General features: G+C 44.5%; 1 protein-coding gene across 2 annotated transcripts in view; it reads right to left on the bottom strand.

Annotated features, from left to right (window-relative positions):
- The window catches only part of LOC124789400 (solute carrier family 22 member 7-like), a 90,225-nt gene extending 70,276 nt beyond the window's left edge, over positions 1-19,949 (bottom strand). The window contains exon 1 of one of the 2 annotated variants that reach the window (XM_047256739.1): positions 19,825-19,949. In XM_047256739.1, coding sequence (XP_047112695.1) covers positions 19,825-19,845 — 21 coding nt within the window. In that variant the 5' untranslated portion in view covers positions 19,846-19,949. The remainder of the gene's footprint in view (positions 1-19,824) is intronic. The other variant, XM_047256740.1, reaches the window with a different exon arrangement.
- Positions 19,950-20,715: the final 766 nt, after the last annotated feature.

The raw sequence follows: 20,715 nt of genomic DNA, 5'->3' as shown, positions 1-20,715 counted from the left end.
GTTGATCCTTATGCTGAATCATTCTTTCGGATAACCTCGACCATTTGTTTTTGTAACCTGTAACCTCCCAACAGAAAACTAACTATAATATTCACATTCAGTGTAACCTCCCAACAGAAAATCTCGTTTAAGTTCCCAATAGAAAAATTTCTTTCCAATAATAAAATTTCAAGTTTTAATGTGATCTTCCATTAAAAACTGAGTGCATATCGAGATTAATATGTTTTGACGTCAGCAGCGCTGCGTCACGGCCCTGTGAAATCATCCTGAATAAACTAAAAATTCTTACCTCACAATGATGTCGCCGGATAACGCTATCTATGTATCTTCCCCAATAAAAATTTTTTGGCACACCCCATTGCAATGCTGGCCACTAGATTTTCATTTGTAGGAAAACAACTGATTTTCTTTTGCTTAATCAACACGAGTATGGACAGGAAAAATTCGTAAAAACTTTAAACTCAGATAAATAACTGGCAAAAGTTTTCTTCAGAACAAAAGTTGTTTTTGAAACATTTCTGCAAGGAATTACATGGGACTTTATCACGACAATTGTGGTTAAATCAGTTATGGCAATTAACATATGGGAGCGGCAACAAAGAACTATATTTTTTTTTTTTTTTACCTTATACCACATCGCTCAGGCACCGACATCGTTCTGCACGACTGGCCCAACACAAATCAACCGCTGCACTGTCCTGTCCGAACTCCAAAACTCCAAGTGCTCTGTACGAGCTACAAAACAAGAGTGCTCTCTGCGAGCTACTAAACTCGACTTACTGCCAACACTGCTCTGATCTGCGATTCTATTGTAGTATAGATATTCCATATCACAGGCAGCGCGTGAGCTATCCATCAAAATTACATCTGCTCAAGTGCGCTAGCGAATAGTAATGAACCCCTTACAAACCTTAACTGAATTTTCAGCCCGTGCTTCGTAGAACGTGATAATAATATTAATATTCCTATTGTTGTGCAAAATATAACATTTCTAAATTTGTTATTGGCAAAACGTTAGGGTTTTCTTTTTTAATATCTCTTTCTACATTTCTTCACGTTTTACCAGCGACCATTTCGTCCTGGCTTTCCCGCACTTCCTATGTGTTTTCTTATTAACTGAGTATGCAGTGTTGCTCAGACACGTATTTATTCCAATCTTTAATCAGTACATTTCTTTCTTCACCCTTTTTCTGTCCAGCTCGCCCCCCCCCCCCGTCCTCTTTATCTGTCCCCTCCTCTTTCTCTATCTGCTTGCCTTCCCTCTGACCATCTCCTCCTTCGCGCTCTGTCAATCTCACCATCCCCCCTCTTAGTCAATCTCCTGCCCCTCACCCTCTTCTTACCCATCTCCTCCTCCACGCTTTCCTCTGACCAACTCTTATTCACCCCATCTCTCTGTCAATCTCCGCATCCCCCTCTCTCTCTGTCCATCTCCTCTTTCATTCCACTGTCCATATACTTCTCTCCTCTCTGTCCTTTTCCTCCTTTATTAATACCCACATTGCCCATTTCCTGTCCGTTTTCTCTTCGTTGTTTTGGGAACAATAAAGAGAACAAAATTCCGAAAGTTGTTCCAAAACAATAAAGAAACCAGATCAGACGCCAAGCATAACAGTTTAATGAAGCGAGAACATGTTTTGTTTAAGTTTATGCGTAAAGTGTAATTTATTAAGAAAGAAAGAAAATCATGTTAGTTTGTAGGTGTGGAGTGGAGAGTGAGAAGTTGGTTTTGTATAAATATGGCAACAGGTCCGGCAAGGAATTATGTTCGTAGTATTTGAGTTATGAGCAGAGCAAGGAACCCCTGAGAAATGTGAGATTAAGCAGCACGAGCAAAGGATGAAATACGTTTATGGAGGTGCTGATAAACGTAGTAGCTGCATAATAGTCCATAATAGCTGATTATGTATTTGTTTTACAGAGTAAGGGTGGTAGTAATTACAGTAGAGAATTGGGCTGTGGCAAGACCAAAGGGAATGGGGCTTCTCTATGGAGGGCCGAGGGGGGAGGGGAGGAGGTGGGTTCTAGTGGCTGTGTAGTGCTTCTGCCCTCCCTTTGAGCAAAATTTATAAGTCTTTAGCAAAAGTAGTGTAGGAGCAGCTGTGGAGCAATGTTGTAACAGCCAAGTATCGGTAGCCGCCAATGAGGCTGCATGTGGGTCACGATAAGAGATACGCAAGTGGGTTGCAGGGTGAGGACAGGCGAGCTCAGCAGAAAGCGACCACTCTGTGGCAACCGTGTAGCCAGTAGGGTGACGTCACCACACGAGGCCAAATCTCCTGTATTAGGTGGCGTGACTAAGTGCCGGGTTTTAGTGAAACAAATGCATGACACTGGCATGTAAATAAGTCTTAGTTTCAAGGCGTGGGATCACTTCATGGCATCAGAAACCAGCAGCACGACCACAACGCCGGAGGTACGCCAGACAGCAAGACGACTGGGCGTCACCAGCAGTAGCCATGAGCCGAGACTGGGCTGCACCTGCCGCCAGCAGTAAGGTCAGCTGAATAGCCATCCGTGCCTGCTGCCACGACGCTGACTTTCCAGTGGGACTTGGCCAGTGGCAGCCGCCATCCGAATGCTGCCAGAGGGCAGTAAGCTGTGTCCCGTGCACAGTCATCCTCACGCATCAACGCGGTGACGCGAGCAGAGGGAGGGGCTTTGCCGACCCCACCACGGCGAACAAAGTAGCGCGCAATGATGTCAACGACCCTGGCCACTAAAAGTTGTCCTCTTACCACAGGCCGACCATTAGCAACGCAGGGCGCCGACTCAGCAGCCAGGGCGGAAGCCACCGCCCATACGTCAGCGCCGGCCAGGGACAAATGAGACAGGTGTGTTGCCCCACTACATCATGTATTGAAGTCAATAAAACCATTCTTAACCACCAACAATGTTTCCAACAGGTCCTCAAGCACACGCTTCACCCCACAACCTTCAGATACATCATCATCATCAGACACATCTGTGGTAAAATCAAAGAAATATAATATAAAAGATGCCTCAGGTAAAATAAGTGCAATAGTTTACAACAGTTTCCATCAGTACTCACAATGAGTGACAAGAACAAAACACACAAAATGGGCATATATGCTACTGAAAATATCGCTTTCACATATGTGGAGTCAGGTGCCACACTGATCATACATCGAAAACTTTTTTTCCTTTTCTTATCCATCTCAGAGTACCACTTTCAACATACGTCCTCAACTGTTTTCTGGGAGTATTCCAGTCTCTGTCCTCTTCTACAGTTTTTACTCTCAATAGCTTCCTCTAGTCCATCGAAGTTATTCAGTGTTTGTCTTAACAGATGTCTGATCATAATGTTCCTGATTCTTGTCGGTGTTTTCCACATTTTCCTTTCCTAGACGATTCTCCAGAGAACGTCCTCATTCATTTCCTGATCAGTCTACCTAATTTTCAACATTCTTCTGTAACACCCATCTAAAATGGAAAATTCTCTTCAAACGTATGTTATCAGAAATTTCTGAGTTGGTACTGGTAGATTTCTTTTGTCAAGGAATGCCCGTTTTGCAAGTGCTAGTCTGCTCTTGATGATGTCTTCCCTGCTCCGACCGTCGTGGGTTATTTCGCTGCCTAGGTAGCAGAATCCGTTAACATAATCTACTTGCTGATCGCTAATCCTGATGTTGTTTCTCGCTATTTTCATTTCTGCTACTTCTCATTACTTTCATCTCTCTTCGATTTACTCCCAGTTCATATCCTGTAATCATTAGATTGTTCATTCCATTCAGCAGATCCTGTAATTCTTCTTCACTTCCAAAGAGAATACCAATGTCATCAGCCAATATTACCATTTATACAATTTCACTTTGAATTTTACTTCCATTCTTCAACCTTTCTTTTGCATCTATAATTGCTTCTTCGATAGGGGCGAAAGACTACATCCCTGTCTTACACCTTCTATAATCAGAGTACTTCGTTCTTCACCCCCGCTCTTATGGTTCCCTCTTGGTTCTTATATATACTGTATGTCACCCGTCTTTCCTTATAGTTCACTCCTATTTTTCTCAGAATTTCGAACATCTCGCACCATTCTACATTGTCGAACGCCTTTTTCAAGTCACAAATCCTATGAATGTGTCTTGATTTTTCTGTAGTCTAGCTTCCATTATCAACCACAACGGCAGAATTGTCTTTCTGGTGCGATTACCTTTCCTAATGTCAAACTGATAATCATCTAACACGTCCACAATCTTCTTTTCCACTCCTCTGCATATTATCCTAGTCAGCAACTTGGATGCATAAGCTGTTAAGCTGATTGTCCCATAATTCTCACACCTGTCGGCTCTTGCAATCTTCAGAATTATGTGGACGATGTTTCTCCGAAAGACAAATGTTATATCGCCACACTAACACATTCTACACTCCAACGTGAATAGTCGTTTTGTTGCAATCCCCCCTCCCGCCAAAGATTTCGGAAATTCTGATGAGATGTTGTTTATCCCTTCTCCTTATTCAGTCGTAAGTCTTCCAAAGCTCTTTTAATTCTGATTGTAATACTGGATCTCCTATCTCTTCTATGTTGACTCGTGCCTCTTCTTCTACCGCATCATCAAACAAGTCTTTCCTCCTAACTAACCCTAATGTACTCTTTCCACCTATCTTCTCTCTCCCCTGCATTTACCAGTGTAGTTCCCATTCCACTCTTAACGTTGTCATCATTGTTCTTAATTTCACCGAAGATTCTTCTGACTCTCCTATATGCTGAGTCAGTCCTTCCGACAGTTATTTCTCTTTCTGTTTCTTCGCATTTTTCCTACAGCCATTTCGCCTTAGCTCCCCTTCACTTTCTATTTATTTCATTCTTAAGTGACTTGTTATTTCTCTATCCCTGAATTTCCCTGAACTTTTTGTACTTCCCTACTTAATTGAACAAGGGAAGTATTTGTTCTGTGACCCATGGCCTCTTCGCAGTTACTGAAATGTGCATATCGATTGGACCTGACTGTTGGCAGTGTAATTGAATCGATGAGGCTGAAGGAAGAGGTCGTACTCGTTCGAGCACCGAGTATAGGAAAAGCCCTCTACTCGTGTGCTTGAACAGTGAGCTGGGAGAAGTTCCTGTGAGGGGGTTTGACGGAATCTCGTGCGGCAACGCGGTCGCACCTTGGCAGTCGGTATTCGGCAGTTGGCTTGATGTACCGCAGAGCGACGAATGCGGGCCAGTGAGCTGCCCGTTTTCGATTGCGGGTGTTACTGTGTTCTTCTTCGATTCACCACATTACTTGGATGTCGGAAAATTTTGATTGGTCTTGCTTTGAGAATTGTGGTGGATGCTGTCTTTGATGCTTAAGTGTGGGTTAACGTTTCTTTCTGTTATGTTGTAGAAGCAGAACGTTTATATGTAATTTAGTTTATATGTAAGTAAAGAAACGTCCTGAGTGTGGTGCTTGCTTAACGTTATCAGCTGATTGGTTGTGCTTACCGGTTTCTATGTTGACAGCAAAATGCGCTGGTAAACCGTCGACAACGGAATGAGTAACATAATTTTGATCGCCGTGTGCTGGAAAGATGGCTATCGGGTCAAGGTCCTGTAAATGATCACGTATTCTTGTTTCATCATTTCCAAGAGTCAAGTTGTGAGTTGCCCATTTGGATAACAGATACATAAAGCTCAAACTCAAGTGGTTAAATTTTAAAAGGAACAGACAGTTCTCGTGTTGGTTAATTGAGTTGTTGAGCTCAAACTGAAAAATCATTCTGTTTAATGACAAAAACTCAAAGCACCAATTTAAGTGTGAAATTTTAAGGGAACCGACAGTTGTCGTGTTGCTCAATGTGGTTGTTGACTTCAAACTGAAATATCCTTACACTTGTTACTTACGTAGTAGCGCTTAAGGGAAGTTGGCGTATTAACGAGTTTTTCGAACTGGCTAGCACCGCACGTTGAATAACCACATTGTGCCATAGATTTGGGCTGCTTTGGGGAAAAGTGGCTAGTATCCGAAGTTTGTCATTTACAGACCGCATCTAAAAATGTATATTGTAATTTGTTTGATTCAGTACTAGTCATGTGTCTTGTGACTTTAAAACTGTTAGGTCCAGGTCATTTTGGAAAACTTGCTAAATTTGAGATTTAAATTTTAGGTCATTTATTCCCCAGAATTACGTCCATGTTCATGCAAATTTTGTGTAATAATATTATTCGTCATCAAAAAATTGTCTTTAAACTACTCATGAATTGATTAAGGGGCTAGTGCCCATGATTTGTAGTCCACAGATTTTGCTCAGTTTAATAATGAATTTTAAAGAGGCCACTGTTTGGCGTGGTGCAACTATTATAGTGCATACATATTAACTACTAATAAAAAAAAACTTTGAACATATCTGCTAAGGTTCAGTGACTGTGTCAGAATTATATTAGAACAAAAAAGCCCTCGGTCACAAATATTAAGTCAAAATAGACCAGGTTCCGACGCTACGAGGTTTCAAGTTCTAAGGCCTCCGACTTTTTCTTCTCCGGACTGGAAAAAGATAGAAACATGCGCATTATTTTAAAATGAGGCCGCGTTCATTGTCAATGTGCCCCAGAGATGGCAGCACCATACGGCAGATGGAATTTTACCGCCAGCAGCGAGAATGAGAACTGTTTTAAATACTTAAAATGGCGACGTTTTCCTTACTTGAACAGTGTGCAATTATTCGTTTTCTGAATTTGCGTGGTGTGAAACCAATTGAAATTCATCGACAGTTGAAGGAGACATGTGGTGGTGGAGTTATGGATGTGTCGAAAGTGCGTTCGTGGGTGCGACAGCTTAATGAAGGCAGAACATAGTGTGACAACAAACCGAAACAACCTCGGGCTCGCACAAGCCGGTCTGACGACATGATCGAGATAGTGGAGAGAATTGTTTTGGGGGATCGCCGAATGACTGTTGAACAGATCACCTCCAGAGTTGGCATTTCTGTGGGTTCTGTGCACACAATCCTGCATGACGGCCTGAAAATGCGAAAAGTGTCATCCAGGTGGATGCCACAAATGCTGACGGACGACCACATGGCTGCCTGTGTGGCATGTTGCCAAGCAATGTTGACGCGCAGCGACAGCATGAATGGGACTTTCTTTTCGTCGGTTGTGACAATGGATGAGATGTGGATGCCATTTTTCAATCCAGAAACAAAGCGCCAGTCAGCTCAATGGAAGCACACAGATTCACCGCCACCAAAAAAATTTCGGGTAACCGCCAGTGCTGAAAAAATGATGGTGTCCATGTTCTGGGACAGCGAGGGCGTAATCCTTACCCATTGCGTTCCAAAGGGCACTACGGTAACAGGTGCATCCTACGAAAATGTTTTGAAGAACAAATTCCTTCCTGCACTGCAACAAAAACGTCCGGGAAGGGCTGCGCGTGAGCTGTTTCACCAAGACAACGCACCCGCACATCGAGCTAACGTTACGCAACAGTTTCTTCGTGATAACAACTTTGAAGTGATTCCTCATGCTCCCTACTCACCTGACCTGGCTCCAGTGACTTTTGGCTTTTTCCAACAATGAAAGACACTCTCCATGGCCGCACATTCACCAGCCGTGCTGCTATTGCCTCAGCGATTTTCCAGTGGTCAAAACAGACTCCTAAAGAAGCCTTCGCCACTGCCATGGAATCATGGCGTCAGCATTGTGAAAAATGTGTACGTCTGCAGGACGATTACCTCGAGAAGTAACGCCAGTTTCATCGATTTCGGATGAGTAGTTAATTAGAAAAAAAAATCGGTGGCCTTAGAACTTGAATGCACCTCGTACTATGAGCGTCGTCTTCAGAATTAGACTAACTGTTCTAAAACATATTATGTGTATAATACATTAATAAAATTAAAGTTTGTACTGACTGGAAAAAGATGCAGTACTTACAAGTCACATATTAAAAAAGGTGTAAGCCGGAAAGGCGACGTCATGAATAGTTGTAAGTGAGATGGCGAACCGCTAAGGGCTGCTCGTACTGTGAACAAGGGTTTTACTCATAGAACAGTTAGTCTAATTCTGAAGACGACGCTCATAGTAGCGTCGAAACATGGTCAATTTTGACTTAATATTTGTGACCGAGGGCTTATTTGCTCTTATATAACTATTAATAGTTGCTGGTTTTGTCTTAGGTTGAAGATAAAATAGCTGGTGACTACTTTGCTAACCTGGAGCTGTATCCGTTGGCTTTAGGTCAATATATGGTATGTTATTACTTTCTTTCTATTACGTATGGTTAATGCCTCGAAGTAATTAAAGAAATATTGTTAGTTTTGTTAAGAACGTTCCAAGTGGCTTAGTGCCGCCCATCAATAATAATAACTGTTTTTATTTGAGTAAAACAAGTCATGACTTGTAATCACGATATAAGTAATGCTGTTGACTGCTCTAAGTACCAATGTATGTTCCTTAAATGATGTTAATAAATGTTTCTGTAAATCTATCGTCCAGTGGCTTGCCACTCAAGGATCACTGTATCCAACCTTTCGTGTTCTAAAGGTATTAAAAGGGTCCTTAGTCCCAACGTATAATCCCCTCTACCTTCATTAATGCCGACTCTCTACCACCCCCACCCCCGTCCCCTTCCTACCAGTTACCTTCTGTGTACCTATGTTTTTCTCCAAAATTTCGACAATTCCTTTGTTAGAAATGTCTGTTCCTCTTCAGCTAAACTGCCTACTGAGATATTCCTTATCACAGTATCTATAGTCTAAGAGAACTTCAGGAGTATATCGTCATTCCTTAGCATTTCCGCATTCCACTTCTTTCGACATTGATTTTCCTGAATAATCTCTTAAACTTTAGCCTGGTGTTCATCACTACTACATTGTGATTTGAGTCTATATCTGCTCCTGGATACACCTTATAAGACAATATCTGATTTTGGAATCTCTGCTGACCATGATTTAATCTGACATCTTCCCGTATCTCCCGGCCTTTTCCAAGTATGCCTCCTCCTACTGTGATTCTTGAATGGAGTATTCCCTGTTACTAGCTGAAGTTTACTGCAGTAATCAGTTAGCCTTTCTCGTCTCTTATTCCTAGTACCAAGCCCAAATTCTCCCGTAACCTTTTCTTCTATTCCTTTCCCTACAACCCCATTCGAATCCCCCATGATTTTCTTCTCTTTTTACGTACTAAATTACTCATTTAGTATACTCATCGAGAAATATAGTGGTAAGGAAAACAACTGTCAACAGACGGTATTAGTAACTATACAGACAACAGCTGCATGTCGAAGAACGTAAGCAACGGGAAGTATACAATGAATATATCGATCATGCACTAATGAGCCTAAGAGTCATAAAAGAAATCAGGAAGGAATATTAAAAAACCACGCGAATTATGTAATGTACTGACTGAAAGTAGATATAGCAATATATACAATCTATCTACAGTAAATAAATGGTTAAATATTACGACTTCTACAAACAGTTATCATATAGGCACGGAATAAAGTAGTTACATACAAATTTACAATTTAGGCACTGGTTTTTGTTTAATTTTAGCCTCGTTTTTATTCAAGGACATACAATAGTAAAAAAGAAATCAAATATGTATACATCGTAAATCACGTGGTGCATCCAACCTTAAAACATAAAATTGTTATAAATATAGCTTCATAAAATGTACTAACAATGTGCGATAAAATGATATAATCATCATCGAATAATCGATCGAGTTACAGCGGATCTAAATAGTAAAATGTCGTCCATCTCTTATACTTTATGCAAACTGACGCTGCAAGTATTGATTTTGTCTACATCGTCTCCTAATTTCTCATTTGTCACTACTATTTCCTTTTGGCTGTGCATTGCCAAACCATCATTTTGTTATAATATCATTGGACTTTTTGTATTAATCTCTCTTGGGTCATAACCTACTCTCCCTTCCGCTCCTCTCCACTTTCCTCGCCTCCCCTCCTCTTTGTTGACATGTGTCGTCGATTTTAACTGACACTAATCATTGTTTCATTCTCTCATTGGAGAGGATTGTACCATATGGAAATTGTAATTTTGTGTCACAATTAGGCGTTGCACTCTTTACAATCCTCTATTGATTGGCGTTAGGCCGGCGTATTTCGAAGAGTTTTTAGTGTATGTTGCAGTGTATGTCGTTAGTCATAGACGCGTAGTTCCTAAGATATTTCGCTTTTTACTTTGGCAGGTTCCACATAATTTTAGTTTCTCTTTTGACAATATCTCATGATTATTTAATCATTACTGCTGTTTATGTTGACTTTATGTTTTTCCTAATTTTACAGGTGACATGATATGCAAACCACTTTATGGGAGGATGATTTTGACTGAGCGTACTTGGTGCTAATATTTACTTTTCCTGTACGTTGGGTTTAACACAGCTTCACATTTATGTTTTTATCATAGTTTGTGTCTCCTTTTCATTAAGCTGTGTTAGCAATTTATTATTTTACGCTATAGTGTACGTTATGCTACATGCTTTTATGGTATATGTTGTTGTAGTGGTCTTCAGCCCAAAGACTGGTTTGATGCAGATCTCCACGCTACTCTGTCCTGCGAGAGACTTTTTCTCTCTGAATGTAACTAATTCAATCTACTCCTTCTGAATCTACTTACTGTATTCATATTTTCGTCTCACGCTAAAATGCTTCCTGCTTAACCTTAGTTATTTACCGACTGAACTATGCTGTCTTTGCTAGAAGGCGCTGGTCAGACAAATTCACCTTCCCCAAAGTGGAATGGATATGGCATTTTAGTTTTTGCCCAATTCTTCGCTGTGTTCCTCCACCACCTTTCCCGTGCAAGTCACTATGTCCCGGGCCGACCCAGACTCGGCTCACTCCGTAACCATTCGGCATTACCAACCACATGGCACGTGCTGGTTCGCCTCATGTCCAGCTTCGAGCGGAATTCTGATCCTCGCCTCTTGATTAAAATCGGTATAACACCTGTTCCATTTCTCATACAGCAACACCATTTGTTCCTTCAATCAGCGATTACTGTTATTTACATACATATTAAAATCAGTACTAAACTAGAGCTTGGGAATTTGTTCTCATCACATTGTCATGTCTCGGGAAGATGCCTGGACTGTGAGCAATACACAAGACATCAATACACCACAATGTGCCTAGGTCGTGTCGCCTCTCAGGGCCATAACCAATACAAAAAGATGTCTCCCACTGCTGTGCAGCATCAGCGAACATATCGTTTCGGACATAAATTGTTCCAAATGACGAGATCTTCAGTCCTACACGTACGTCATCAGAATCAGACTGCGCTATATTTGCTGCACTAGGTAGGTGTCTACAATTTACTACATGTGCATTTGTATTCACAGCGTGTGTTTGCTTCAGCGGTCACATATTGAGCATATAGTATATTTTCTGAGTTAGTTAGTCCGTAAGTTTTTGCATTCATTGCACAGGTGAGTCTCTCGTTTTCGTGGGACAGAAACCGCTGCTTGTCCATCAAGCGATACAGCTAGAAGAGTAGCATACGCTGTGCCTATGTTCCTATCTGGAGTGCAGTAGTTCTTCTAAAGTATTTCTGTCAGTCTTGAAAACTCTTACATTGGTTTCTATTGAGTCCCATTACTATAATTGCGCTCTCTTTCCTCTGTTGGAGACCAGACCGTATCGTTTAGTTGACATGATTGCGGTTGTTTGTCTGTTTCTCGTGTTGACTGGCGCCACTTCGTTTTACAAGCGTTGCCTGTCTGCTAGTAGCAGCAGCGGCGGTTATCGATATGTAGTAACGGTGGCCCTATCTTTGGGGCGACGTCGTGCTTCTTTTGGGTCATGTTAGTGGGCAGTTCGGTTGGGGACTCAGGAGGAGCCAGGTCCGCGCAGTGCAACAACAGGCCGCGACTGCTGGCAGCACGCATGGACTGGTGGATTGACCTCGTCGTAAACCGGATCCGGCAAGCTTTAAGTTGAGTGCATTCGGATTCAAGTAGAGAAACCTCCACCATTGCGAGATCTTGCGATTTTCCAGTGACTTTGGTTCGTGTTGCTGCTTGCAGTGTTGCTTAGGCGAAGAGTAGTGAGTGGAGTGCTTGGGGAGGCGGATCTGATTAGCTTTCGTCGACTTCTAATTACTATTTATTGCGTTCAGTTAGTTACTATTTGTTAAGTTCAGTCAGAAGTATTTTTCCTGCCTCGTGTCCGCTAACGCCCCAGTTACCTGCCCTGGAAGCTAGTATATCTAATGGCAGTGAACGTTTCCTCGCCTTGCCGCTGCTGTCCGGTGAGGCGGGTAGTTTTGACAGCTTTCTTGATTGTAGGTTGGTTGACGATTCTTCTACTCTGGTGGTAGTGACTCCTTTCTCGTTCCGAGCGCTCTAAGCACAGTATTCTGCGGACTGCGACCAGACCGCCGGTTCCGGCTTTGGCGTAATTTTACATTTTGGTATTTGGTTTATTGGACGTCAGGCAGCGTCAGCAAGATTATCATTAGTCATTCGTTAGACTGCCACTAGTCTGAGTTACCATCTTGTGAAGTGAATGCAACTCTTGGCTGCCTATCTCATTGCTCGCAGATGTGTTTTTGCCGGACATATTCAGAGCTCGATTCCTGGTGCACCGTCTGTGACTGGCCCTTGTGTTTTATTATTGCATTTGCTGTTTTATTGTATGTTTCTAAAACATTTTATGTAATTTCCGTAGTTGGCATTACAGCAGGTTTAAATGATTGAGCTACCAAATTTACCATCGTTTTGTCTCACCTGTTTGGTGATCTTTTGCTTGTCCTTTTGAATTAACCTTTTCTGTCGTATTTACTGTTTCACTGTATGTATTTTTTAATTTTTATATAATTGCCATTCTTGGCATTACAGCAGGTTTAAATGGTTGTGCTACCAAGTTTACCATCATTTTGTCTCACTCGTTTGGTGATTATTTGCCTGTCTTTTTAAATTAACCTTTGCTATTGCACTGCTGTTTTACAATGTGTTTGTTAAACTTTTTTGCAATTGCCGTTCTTGGCGTTAAAGGCCTTCAGCCATGACTGTGGTTACTTGCCTTAAAATTCTAAATGGGGTCACGTTGGCTTGTTTTTAAAACATTATTTGCTGTCTCTGTATCTTATGCTCATTTGGTAAATCGTAACCACTGTAAGCAGTATTAATTACGCAGTTGTTTATTCTTTCATTAATAACGTATGATATCTTCATTTATTGCTGAGTCTGGAAACACCGTTTTAAAATAAATGTGTGTAATTGCAAAAGGGAACCAGTGGTAACTGATTAAGGACCCGTCCACAATCGTAACCGAATCCTGCCTTCCTTGACTTCCAGGTTTCAGTTAACCCTGTGATAACTAGGCTGCTTATACTTCTCAACAATTTTAAATCCCCCTGGCTTTCCGTCCATTTCGTTAATTACCACAGTAACAGAGTATGTAAGAAGCAGTAGCTGTCATACTTATCCTTGGGTCACATGGTTTATTTCTTCATACTTGCATACTGGCACATTGTTCTTTGTTTACTTTTTCAGTTTCATTGGTCGCACATATGTTACTGAATGGCTGGTTTAGACCACACTGATTTATATCTATTCTGCACCGAATTCCAAATATAAAATTCCACATGGCGGGATGTATATATAAAGCTCCCCATTTTGGCTCTGAAGGGTCAACTGGATCAGACAAGCCGCCTTGTCATCCTACGCCAATCGTGTCATTTGATGCAGTATGAAGAGGTGTGGGTTTGGCAAACTGCTCTCCCTGCCGTTGCTGCCTTTCTTGACTCTGTAGCCACTGTTTCTGACTCAAGTCGCTTCTAATCTGGCATTACGAGGCTTACTGCAGCCCTTTGCAGTCCTCCCACCACCAAAAACTCCATGGCAGTCCCAGGAACCGAACCGAAGTCATCCGCGTTACAGCTAGACAGGGTCAGCTACGGAGGTCGATAGAATGTATATCGCACACGCACACACACACACACACACACACACACACACACACACACACATGCGCACACATGCACACGCACACGCGCACACACGCACACGCGCACACACACGCGCGCGCACACACAAACGCGCACACACACGCGCACACATACATGCACACACACACATGCACCCCCCAAGGGGGTCCACAACCCTTTTGTGGATACGTGCATAGCGAGCACGGGACCCCGAGCTAATGTGGCCCTCCTTCCTTTCCGGGCTGCATACCTTCCCTTTCCGCATCTTCCCTATCCCCCATCTTCACCCCCCTCCCCCCCCCCTCTGGCTCTTTCCTTCCCTTTCTCCCCCTCTGGGAGTATGGTTTGTGCCTGCGTCCAGAGACGGATGCTCGTAAATGTAACGCATTCTTCGCCTTCTCTGCTTGTATGTCTTCATCCTTCCTTTGTCCTTCTCTTTTCCTCACCTCTTCCTTTTACCCTTTTCTCTGCTGCGGCGTTTGAGACCTCTCTTCTTTCCTTTCCCTTTCTTTGTTTCTTCCCTTTTTCTTTCTTTCTCCCTGTGCGTGTCTGAAGGCCTGCCCACGCATTTTGTGCATAGCTGGTGATGGGGTAATGCATGATTCCCTGCCCCGGGTAGACAGGTAGGACACGTACGTACCCCCTGGTAACGGCCAGGCCCAGGGAGGGGTGATTACCCGAGCTGATACCTTCCGAAAGTGCCGATTGGTCCCTCTGTCCGTTTGTCGGGAGGTGTGACCTAAGGTGTGAACAATCACCTAAGGTGGGAGTGCCCTCAGAGAGGGCCCCCACAAGGGAGGAGCGCGCCATCGAAGACGCCGGTAATCATGGGGGATTCTTCCGCAATGGTTTCCTCGCCTTCCACTATGTCTGCTCACAAGCGTAAGTTCACTGAGTCTCAGCCACAGACAGTTCTTCCATCGTTGCCACAGTTCCTTGTTGTTTCTCGGTCTGACGAAGGTCATGACTTCTCCACGGTCAACTCTTTCATTATTCAGAAAGGTGTCGACGCAATTGCAGGTCCTGTAAAGTCTTGTTCCAGATTGCGGAATGGCACCTTGTTGTTAGAAACAGTCAGTGCCCTCCAGGCACAAAAATTGCTACGTACTTCACTGCTCCACACCTTCCCTGTCCGGGTTGAAGCACACCACACTTTAAATTCCTTGTGTGGAGTCGTTTATACACGCTCCCTCGATGGATTGTCTGACGAAGAAATTCAGCACTACCTGTCTGACCAGGGCGTAACGGCTGTTCATAGAGTTATGAAAAGGGTTGACACGAACATCATTCCAACCCGCACTGTCTTCTTGACATTTGACAAAGTTCACCTCCCATCGAAAATCAAAGCAGGCTATGAGATAATTTCCGTTCGCCCCTACGTCCCAAACCATACCCGTTGCTATCGGTGTCAGCGGTTCAATCACACCAGCCAGTCCTGTTCCAATCCGGCCAAATGTGTTACGTGTGGCAAGGATGCCCATGAGGGTGCTTGTCCACCTCCATCCCCTCGCTGCATCAACTGTATGGGTGACCACGCTGCTTCCTCTCAAGATTGCCCTGTTTTTAAAGACGAAAAGCTCATCCAGGAAATCAGAGTGAAGGAAAAGGTGTCGACCTTTGCTGCTCGAAAATTATTCGCCAGTCGACAGCCCACCGTGCCTCAGACAGGAAAATACAGCACTGTCCTTGCTTCTCCTCGGCCAACAAAAGAGGCGGCCACGCAGACTTGCGAACTCACCTTTAGTGCCACGGTCGTCCGATCGGCCAGCGCAAAGATCGCCCATTCAACCTCACCACTTTCGCCCGCCCACTCTATGGCTCACCCTTCATCAGGTTCTGCTAAATCTCGAGCCCAAAAGTCAGACACCAAGACTTCGAAAAAAGAGCATACTCATGAAGAATTTTTACATACCCCAACTTCACAACCATCGGTTCCTCCTTCATCTAAACATCACATTTCCAAGAAGGCTACTAAGAAACCCAGTTCATCTCCTTCTCCGCCAAGGCGTGTCCCATCTACAGCACCAACTGGCGGAAATCGCCCTCGGCCGTCTTCTGTGTCGCCGAGGCGCGCTGCTGGCGGCCGATCAACCGGCCGATCGCTGGTGGCAGGAGCTGCTCCTGAACAACTTATGGATCAGGATCTTTTGCCATCGGCTGAATGCTATTCCATGCTGTCGGTCGCAAGCTCTGAGCAGTCGTTGAGTTGATGGCAACCTTGGTCACATTCCTCCATTTTCTGTTCACCCTATGTCCATTATCCACTGGAATATCCGCGGCATTCGAGCCAATCGGGATGAATTGTCGATCCTCTTACGATCCTACTCGCCGGTCATCTTCTGTCTTCAGGAAACAAAGCTGCGTCCCCATGACCGCTTTGTTCTCCTCCATTTTCGGTCCGTCCGATTTGATCTCCCTCTGTTGAAGGCACTCCAGACCATGGAGGACTCATGATTCTTCTCCATGATACTCTCCATTATCACCCAATCCCCTTAAACACTTCCTTCCAAGCTGTCGCTGTCCGTCTTTCCCTTTCTGGATATACCTTTTCTCTTTGTACTGTATACATTCCATCGTCCACACCAATGGCACGAGCTGATCTCCTTCATCTTCTTGGTCAGCTTCCACCCTCGTATTTGCTGGATGGGGACTTCAATGCCCACCACCCGCTTTGGGGATCTCCACATCCTTGTCCACGTGGCTCACTATTGCTAGACGTCTTCCACCACGCGGATCTAGTTTGCCTCAACACTGGGGTCCCTACACTTTTGTCTCCCTCCACGACAAATTTCTCTCATTTGGACCTTTCGGTCGGTACTGTTCCGCTAGCTCGGCGCTTCGACTGGTTCGCCCTTGATGATACACACTCGAGTGACCACTTTCCATGTGTCCTTAGACTGCAGCCTCAACTGCCATATATGCGACCGCGACGCTGGAAGTTTGCCCAAGCCGATTGGACACTTTTTTCGTCTCTCGCGACATTCGATGACCGTCACTTTCCCAGCGTCGACGATGAGGTCACACATATTACCGACATTATTCTTACAGCTGCGGAACGTTCAATACCACGCACCTCCGAATTGCCCCGACGCCCCCCAGTTCCTTGGTGGAACGAGGCGTGCCGTGACGCAATACGTGAGCGGCGACGTGCTCTTCGCTTTTTCCGCCACCATCGATTCGTCAGTATTTGATGTGGTTTACGAAATATACCCAGCGGTAACGTTAGGTGACTGACCCTGTATACATACATATATATATACATACATACATACACACACACACACACACACACACACACACACACACATATATATATATATATATATATATATATATATATATACATACATGTATGTATATACACTCCTGGAAATGGAAAAAAGAACACATTGACACCGGTGTGTCAGACCCACCATACTTGCCCCGGACACTGCGAGACGGGTGTACAAGCAATGATCACACGCACGGCGCAGCGGACACACCAGGAACCGCGGTGTTGGCCGTCGAATGGCGCTAGCTGCGCAGCATTTGTGCACCGCCGCCGTCAGTGTCAGCCAGTTTGCCGTGGCATACGGAGCTCCATCGCAGTCTTTAACACTGGTAGCATGCCGCGACAGCGTGGACGTGAACCGTATGTGCAGTTGACGGACTTTGAGCGAGGGCGTATAGTGGGCATGCGGGAGGCCGGGTGGACGTACCGCCGAATTGCTCAACACGTGGGGCGTGAGGTCTCCACAGTACATCGATATTGTCGCCAGTGGTCGGCGGAAGGTGCACGTGCCCGTCGACCTGGGACCGGACCGCAGCGACGCACGGATGCACGCCAAGACCGTAGGATCTTACGCAGTGCCGTAGGGGACCGCACCGCCACTTCCCAGCAAATTAGGGACACTGTTGCTCCTGGGGTATCGGCGAGGACCATTCGCAACCGTCTCCATGAAGCTGGGCTACGGTCCCGCACACCGTTAGGCCGTCTTCCGCTCACGCCCCAACATCGTGCAGCCCGCCTCCAGTGGTGTCGCGACAGGCGTGAATGGAGGGACGAATGGAGACGTGTCGTCTTCAGCGATGAGAGTCGCTTCTGCCTTGGTGCCAATGATGGTCGTATGCGTGTTTGGCGCCGTGCAGGTGAGCGCCACAATCAGGACTGCATACGACCGAGGCACACAGGGCCAACACCCGGCATCATGGTGTGGGGAGCGATCTCCTACACTGGCCGTACACCACTGGTGATCGTCGAGGGGACACTGAATAGTGCACGGTACATCCAAACCGTCATCGAACCCATCGTTCTACCATTCCTAGACCGGCAAGGGAACTTGCTGTTCCAACAGGACAATGCACGTCCGCATGTATCCCGTGCCGCCCAATGTGCTCTAGAAGGTGTAAGTCAACTACCCTGGCCAGCAAGATCTCCGGATCTGTCCCCCATTGAGCATGTTTGGGACTGGATGAAGCGTCGTCTCGCGCGGTCTGCACGTCCAGCACGAACGCTGGTTCAACTGAGGCGCCAGGTGGAAATGGCATGGCAAGCCGTTCCACAGGACTACATCCAGCATCTCTACGATCGTCTCCATGGGAGAATAGCAGCCTGCATTGCTGCGAAAGGTGGATATACACTGTACTAGTGCCGACATTGTGCATGCTCTGTTGCCTGTGTCTATGTGCCTGTGGTTCTGTCAGTGTGATCATGTGATGTATCTGACCCCAGGAATGTGTCAATAAAGTTTCCCCTTCCTGGGACAATGAATTCACGGTGTTCTTATTTCAATCTCCAGGAGTGTATATGTATAGGGTGAGTCGAGTAAGATGTAACACCCCCTTTATTCCGGGGGCGATTGCACGTATCGACAAGTGGTGTTTGGCGAATCATAGCCGACTATAGGGCACATACTTTGGTACATGCACAATAATCACAACGTTTATATTGACCGAAAAAAATGGTTCAAATGGCTCTGAGCATTATGGGACTTAACATCTGTGGTCATCTGTCCCCTAGAACTTAGAACTACTTAAACCTAACTAATCTAAGGACATCATACACATCCATGCCCGAGGCAGGATTCGAACTTGCGACCGTAGCGGTCGCGCGGTTCCAGACTGTAGCGCCTAGAATCGCTCGGCCACACTGGCCGGCCTATATTGATCCAGATAATGAGACAAGTACATGTTTTTTAAATGGGACGCTGTACTTTTTTTACCATCATTCTAACGCTCTGGAAAAGACGGGTATAGTGATGTAACGCATGTTGCTATATGTGATTCAAACTTCGCTTAAAAGACCTTGGTAAATATTGTACGATTGAAGGTCGAGGCGGTCGGAAGTGGCTCCAGACTGTAAACACGCCTCGCGCGACCCGCAGGCCGAGTTGCCGTGCTCTATGCAGCATGCACGGCCTACGCTACGTAGGTAAATCCTCATCCGCCCTCTTTTAAGCAAAGTTTGAATCACAATAGTAACATGCGTTACATCACTATACGCGTCTTTTCCAGAGCATTCGAATGATGGTAAAAAAAGTAAAATGGTATAGCGTCCCACTTAAAAAACATGTACTTGCCTCATCATCTCGGTCAATATAAACGTTGTGTTTATTGTGCATGTACCCCATAGTCCGCCATGATTCGCCGAAAACCGCTTGTCGATACGTGCAATCGCCCCAGGAATAAAGGGGGTCTTAAGTCTTACACGACTCATGCTCGTACATTTACAAGTGTACTTAGACGCAAGTTTATAGAACTGTGGCATCTCTACTGCTGTAGAATCATTCCAGTACTTTTCGCGAAGAGATTGAATAAGGTGACGTTATAACATACAAGTATTCGGTTACGCATTTTAATTCCCGTGAAGTGTGTAAAGACGAAGTTGTGAAGACAACACAGAGAGATACAGACAGACAGTATAACTACAGCGCTTATAGTAAAATGAGAACATACTCGTACATCTGCGTCAGCCATCCTGTAGGTGCCTCGGCGCAGTGGATTCGTGTACCTGTCGCCGCTCGTGTTACACTGAATCTAAAGAGCTTGAGGGCACAGTGTCTGCTTAGTCCTAGTTATGGTGATAACACGAAAATAAAGATCCTAGGCTCATTAGTGAACATTTACGTTAGGGCGTGTTTGACGCTAATGAGTCAACACGACTATCGTATGCTTCAATGTCGTGGTAGATACCGTCCTCAAGGCCTTCCTAATAACGTGTAAGGCAATTGGAAAGCTATACTTAATCTGAATGCAAATTAATACGGCTACAAGCGGACTTAAAAACGGAAGATAAGCCTCAAACAAGACTGTTTTGGCATATTCTTTCGGATTTATGGGACAGCGTTTATTCGAGGGTCTTTTATGAATTGAAAACAGTAAAAGTACCGTAAGTGAAAACCATGAGGACTATCGGACGCGACACAACGAGTATGCATTCTAAATGACATGCATTAGGAACGAAACTGTTCTTCCGAAATAAGATGACGTGTTGTCTCAGTACAGCTACAATTATTATGCCGTGCTGTACTTTCCTTAGGCAAGAGGGGGTGTACTTCAAATAAGGGGACACTTCAACAGTTTGTATTTCTCACCAGTGGAATTTCGGTTTAATTAGCTAACAGCTAATCAAATTCTACAACCGGATAAGAGCGTAAAAATGGATTCTCTTTCATTTTTACCCATAAGAGGATTCATCATCATCATCATCAGTTATCTGCTATATTAACAGGTCCTTTGCCTCTCCATTTTCTGCGATCCATTGCTTCCTTCTTAAGGCTGCTGTATGTTGTACCGTCCATCATGTCATCCAGTATCTGGAATCTCTTCCTTCCTCGCTTCCTTTTC

Source organism: Schistocerca piceifrons, chromosome 3 (genome assembly GCF_021461385.2).
Source record: "Schistocerca piceifrons isolate TAMUIC-IGC-003096 chromosome 3, iqSchPice1.1, whole genome shotgun sequence".
Taxonomy (NCBI): domain Eukaryota; kingdom Metazoa; phylum Arthropoda; class Insecta; order Orthoptera; family Acrididae; genus Schistocerca; species Schistocerca piceifrons.
This window is presented reverse-complemented; position numbering and strand designations above follow the sequence as displayed.